Source organism: Lichtheimia ornata, assembly GCF_029851405.1.
Source record: "Lichtheimia ornata isolate CBS 291.66 chromosome Unknown scaffold00151, whole genome shotgun sequence".
Taxonomy (NCBI): Eukaryota; Fungi; Mucoromycota; class Mucoromycetes; order Mucorales; family Lichtheimiaceae; genus Lichtheimia; species Lichtheimia ornata.
The window spans coordinates 23,709-29,708 of record NW_026695470.1 but is presented as its reverse complement, the minus strand read 5'-3'; the positions used below and the strand labels follow the sequence as shown (position 1 = coordinate 29,708).

The 6,000-nt window shown below is 42.3% G+C and overlaps 2 protein-coding genes across 2 annotated transcripts; one reads left to right on the top strand and one right to left on the bottom strand.

The window, feature by feature from the left end:
• Nucleotides 1-3,159: 3,159 nt before the first annotated feature.
• O0I10_012736 (uncharacterized protein) lies at nucleotides 3,160-4,273 on the top strand (the record flags this gene model as incomplete). The annotated part of the gene is made up of 5 exons (XM_058492624.1): nucleotides 3,160-3,427; nucleotides 3,500-3,573; nucleotides 3,639-3,778; nucleotides 3,833-3,935; nucleotides 3,992-4,273. The coding sequence occupies 5 exons, from the start codon at nucleotides 3,160-3,162 to the stop codon at nucleotides 4,271-4,273; spliced, it is 867 nt and encodes a 288-aa protein (XP_058336617.1).
• A 1,031-nt stretch (nucleotides 4,274-5,304) lies between these two features.
• O0I10_012735 (uncharacterized protein) lies at nucleotides 5,305-5,679 on the bottom strand (the record flags this gene model as incomplete). Its single annotated transcript, XM_058492623.1, has 1 exon — nucleotides 5,305-5,679. One exon carries the CDS (start codon nucleotides 5,677-5,679, stop codon nucleotides 5,305-5,307), a length of 375 nt encoding a protein of 124 aa, XP_058336616.1.
• Nucleotides 5,680-6,000: the final 321 nt, after the last annotated feature.

The window sequence follows — 6,000 nt, the reverse complement described above, 5'->3', positions numbered from 1 at the left end:
ATAGCTAGATGAAATAAAGCATTGTTTATTTATTACACGTTTGTTGGAGGTTGCTAGCTTGTGGATTACATACTCTTGCTTCAAAGATGGAATAATAAAGGTGGTCCGGTTATCGGTCATGCAAGAAGTACATTGCTTTTGTGATACAATAAGGAGGAGTGGGAAGTGGGATGAGCTTGAGAAGAGAAAAAGTGAAGAGATCCCTCCATTGAGTTTCAGGATGAGTGACCCATTCAATATGTATACGTATCTTTTTACATATACAAATTGGTTTATGCAGCTCGACCTTCTCCTACATGCAAATGTGATACATACCTTGACACACCTTCATGGTTGGATGCTGTTTTACTTACGTACCTTCACAAAAGGCAATCATCATCATCATCCATTTGTGTAGCAACCTGTCAAGGACGCGTTTGTGTAACCACCACGTGCGGTTTCACTCAGCTCTTCATCTTTCCGTTAATGCAGCCGTCACCATCCACTAGGAAAAAGCAACTCCATCACGCTTACAGCATAGGTAAAACATAAAGACGCCTGTATCTCCAAACTTTACAATGAAACGTGTGGTTTTTATTACAGCAATGGGCTCGGCTTGGCCAACAGCACCTTGTGTGAAAGTTTCACGTTCAATGTCGCAACTAGCCCAAAAAATATTTTTTGGTCGTCGTCGTCGAAGAGGTTGACCCCCAGATCCAGTTTGGCTGGTAGCGACATTGCGAAATCTGGGATCGCCCACGATGAACTTCATACTTTGACACAAGATTCCTTTGACCCCGACAAGCACGTTGATCTACTAAAGAGCCCACGTTTGATTGTAAAGTTTAAAGATACAGGTACCTTTATGTTTGTAAGCGTGATGCTATATGAGAAGTGGTCTTTGTTTAATGTAAAGTAGCATGACTATAATAGAGCAAAAGATGCAGAGGGCGTGTTTGTGTAATTTGCATAATCCCTACGTGGCTTTCCCTGACCCTCTCATCGTCTTCGCCATAGCTCTAATGATAATCATCCGCTTTGTCTCCAACAATTCTCCTTGTCATGGTGTGTCATTCACATTGTATGTATGCCAAGATGAAAATTGATACATCTTTATAATCGTCGTAGTCGTGATCTCCCCTCTCTTTTACATTCAACAGTAACTCGCGGTGATTTCTAATAGTAATCCTTCTTTTATATGGATTGAGAAATATAAATGCTGTACGCTAACGTATGTCAGAAGAAATATCAAATGCATGAAAGCAGCCCGTCCAATGGACTACAAAATGTAGGGAAGGTGAGTTTAACTAATTCCTTTGTCGAATGAGAAAAAAGGTCGCTGGTCTTACCGTACCAATCGTTTCCCAACGCTCTTGATCTGTTGCCACCTCTTGAGCATCCACTGAGAATTTACATCACTCTACCCAACACGTTCCAAATGAGATCACGTATTCACACTTACGATTTCAATGCACGTACCGATTGATGTATTTGATCCATGTGCTTCCTTGATATGTTGCTGACCCTGAAATCCTTGTTCAGTCTTGGGTATATGCCATGAATATCATTGCTGATCTACGTCCTTCAAGCAGTTTCTCTAGAACTTGTTGGATCACCAACATCTTGTAGTTTTGATGATGATTGCATTGGTGGCAATGTTACAGAGCTTGTCTCAACATCTTGCATGGATTTGATCCTGGAAGCCGTCTCATTGTGAAGTCTTGTCGTAACATGCATGATTAATAGCCTTCTTTGAAAAATGTAGCATCAATACAACGACTCTGCGTACTCATAAAGAATCTTACATTTATCTTCACTTGATGTTTCTTGATACATAAATGATACTCGGGAACTTGTCGTTGTATCCAAGTAGGTCATTGTGTGGTAACTGACAGGGTTGTAGGTGAAGGCATGTTGACAAAGAATTAGAGTCGCTGAGTGGATCGACTCGAAGTTCTCATCATTGCATCATCTATCCATAGCCATTGCAAGCCCAATAAGAAAAGATCCTCTGTGATCGCTGCTCATGTGGAGGAGGCTGCGAGGTGTCGCCACGCATAGCAACGTAGATGCATAATTGATCGATGTACCAGCGGCTATCAGATAAAGGTATCATTTAAAATGAGCATCACGCCATACGACTCCACTAATCATCATCTTTTTACCTTGGCAAACTGATCGAATCGCCATAGAACTTCTTGTAATAGCGTGCTGTTGGATAGTGATGCGTATATTGATGCATGAAGTGATATGACGTCTAGCGCATGGAATCGTTGTTGTGGAAGGTATATGGCTGATGGATGCTGTAGTATCGCACCAAGGAATACGCCTTTTGGACCTGGTTGCTCATCGTCACCAAGCCCGCAACACAATTCGCGCTTTTGTTTCTCTGCTTGTTGGCATGGCTCATAAAAAGCGAATGTCGATGGGGACATGTATGTGCTGTCATTGTTTGAAAATGGGTCGTGATGGGGAAGCAGTTGTTGAGTAAGCCATTGTTCAAGTTGAAAGGAGAAGAGCATTAAATTTCAAGCGGCCACACAACTTGCCATTTTTCGTCGTCATCTGGGCGTTACACTTCCCCTGTCGCCGTTGCCCTGGCAACTACGATATGCGAGTTCTAGCAACTTACTAGACCTGAATCAAAACTACAAGTTCGATTAGGAACCCAAGTTCAATGTTCCCTGCTGCATCATCACCTTGCATAATTGTTGAACCCCATCCCTCACGTCTCAAATGCTTGAATGCGAGTAAAGCATCATCTTCCTTGCCATGGATTACCTTTGGTAAATGCATTCACGAGCAATATGAATGTGCATCATTTGCAGCACCGTGTTGGTCATCAAATATGAGATCATTTATTGTATCCAAAATACTGCTTTGTTCATATCACCATCACCATCATCGTAATATATGTAGATAACGAACAGTATTAGATATCTTTTGAGGGCTTAATCCCATTGCATATTGTTCCCACCAATATCCATCTCGTTCATCAGTGTAAGGGGACTCAAGGCAAACCTGTACCAAGGAATACAATGATTTTAAGGTATGGTGTCAGTCAGTCAATCACAGACGCTTCTTGTTTCGACACCGCTCACTTTCCCCACACACACACTCCATGGCTTCCAAAGGCAAGCATACGCACATGCATACACCCCAATCGACGTTTTATTTACAATGGAGTACAATGCTATAATAGATTCGACAAACCAGTCATCCTTCTTCACCAGTGTATCGTCCACACTGTCGTCATGGTCGTCATCATTGCAAAAAGAGACCGAGCAGAGTTTCCCAGGCACTATGAAACGCTTTGGTGACCTTACACAACTTGTACAGCAAAAGGCACGTGAATTCCCATCCAACATTGCCAATCTACCAAGTGCTCTTGAAGCCGAGCATCAACAATTTGTCAAGGGCAACCTTGTATCAAAGAATGGGCGATCAGGTACCACTTGCCACCTTTTTATTGTCTCTCGTTTACAAACTCAACCTCGTATCACACCCCCCCCCCCAATAGAGCTTGTAGCTCCATGGCAAGGATATGGTGCATATGAAAAACGTATCAAGCAGCGGGTATTAGCATTGTCCAAGGTATAAAGAATGAGCGATCCAAGGCATATATTAGGTACTTACTCATTGTATATTATGCACCCCAGGATGAGCGTAACCTTACTATCCCACCGCCCGAAGATACGAGCTTCCAATTTGATATCAAGGCATACAGTCAATCTGCTGCTGCTGCTCTGAAATACGATCCTGAACTAGCAAAACTGCGTTTTCGCCTTGTACCACAACAGTAAGTCATGCGCATATTCATCATGTATCATTATTCACGCAAGGGAACGATTAGTGTGACCGAACCCACTTTTTGGAGAAATTACTTTTATCGAGTGACCTTGGAAAAGCAAGCAGCATTGAGTTCTACTGATATTGACCCCAACGATACTTCCGAGGTACTACAATGGATAGGCTTGTTGATGGATTCACCCTCGCTAATGCATTTTAAAAGGAGCCCCAAGACGTCTTGTTTGATTATGCAGCTAGTGATGATGAGGAAGACAATACAGAGCAAGAGAAAAAATCACAACCCAAACCCGCCATACAAAAGGATCAACCATCAGAGGAGAAGAAAGATGAGAACAAGAATACAGCTTCTTTGGACACAAAGCCTGACGATCGCAACACCTCCTCAGAACCCAAAACAACAGCAACAACGACAACTGAATCGAAAGATTATGATGGCATGGAAGAATGGGAACGCGAGCTTAGGAAAGCAGCAGGAGAATTTTAAACTAGATAAAAGACGTGTTGTATCATTATACCTTGGTTATCGATGATGATCTCTCCCCCCCCCCTCATAATATATGTATACCAGAACTGAAGCTATGGATGTGTTATATAAAAGTGATGGGCAAGCTAGCTACATGTAGCGTTGAAGGAAGGGGACCGTTTGAGATAATAGTACGCTTCATCATCGACAATTTGATCATCACTACCCAGCAAAGTCTTGAATCTAAGGACACCAACACGCCACATCTGCATGCATTATCAACGTTTCATCATGCACATCCCAACCTTGATCATCCAACAACTCCAAAGCGTGATGGTGGTTATGTATTCATTGTTCTTGTTCTTTGTCCTATTTCATAAAGACACGCAAACGCCTTCATTGGGTCTCACATACCCTCTTCATCTTTACCCACTGCATGTCTCTACTTTACATACATAACAGCGGCGCAAAAGCCTTCATCACTTTGCCAGAAAATTTAAAAATCCTAGTCGATACAGCCACTTCCACGCAAAATCGAAGGAACAAATCATTGCAAACGCTTTTCGAAGGCTTGAGCAATCGTTCCTTCTATTGCAACGAAACCAACAAGAGCGACTCCAATCCCATAAATTGCATAAACCTTGGTGTCTTGGTGTGAATAAAGTGACCAGTATAGCTGAACAACCTTATTAATATCAAAGAGCGAGCATCGATGGATAGCCTACGTAATAAAATGATGCTGAGCGGATCGATTTATTCAAACATGCTATGCATTCCTCAGACAAAATACAGACGTTGCCATTGTCATCTGGACTCTCTCGTGCATCCAAAATAGCGTCGTAGTACTGTATGCAGAGAGCAAGTCGTGTGTAATGATTTTTAAAGTAGTGAAAAGGATCATCACTCTCAACCCCTTACTGCATGCACACCCAAACGAGCCTCCTTGCCAAAGCTGTTGTATATGTACTGTATCTCGAGAAAGGGAATGTTTATTATTGTCAATTACATGGTACAAAGAGTATAATGTGCACAAAAGGTTGGGATGTCTTTCTTCAAATCATATGACCTTCAATGATATAGGAGCCGATTGTTTTCCTATCCGCCGTACGCACTCGAACCATATATCGGCCGTCCGGAAGCTTGAGATAAAAGTTTGAGTATCCAGCCATCATGTTATCGTGCAAGGTTGAGTGATTGAATGATGTCGAATGGTTGCTCCCAGTGGTAGCAAATGTGGAAGCTGAAGCTGTGAAACGGTCATAATTGCCAAGGGTGGAACTTGACGATAATTGCGTGCTCGGTATGATGCTGCTGCTGTTGCATGAATAGAATACATTTGAATATTCAGCGGCACATCCTTCTTGTTGACGATGTTTGGGGAATGCTCGTTTGATAAAAGGCAGACGTTGAACTAATGACCAGGCCATGTTGTATGTGGTATATCAAGTTATGGTGACGAAAATGAGCCCATTTTATACCTTGGGAGAGGGTGGTGCTACATAGAGGGTCCATGCTTGTCAACCGTCAACAAAGATGCAATGCTTGTCGTATCTCCCTCCTCCAACCCATCCCTTTCTTCAGGACCTGTACTTCCAGGAGAGAGACTAAAGTAAATTATGATGATGAGACCAAAGTGAATTTCAATACGACCTATGTGTAAACATATCGTGCATCCTTCTCCTGTCTCCCTTTCAAGGGAAAATTCTCATTCGAATCCCACGTGGTACAATATGCAAAGCAAGGTAAAA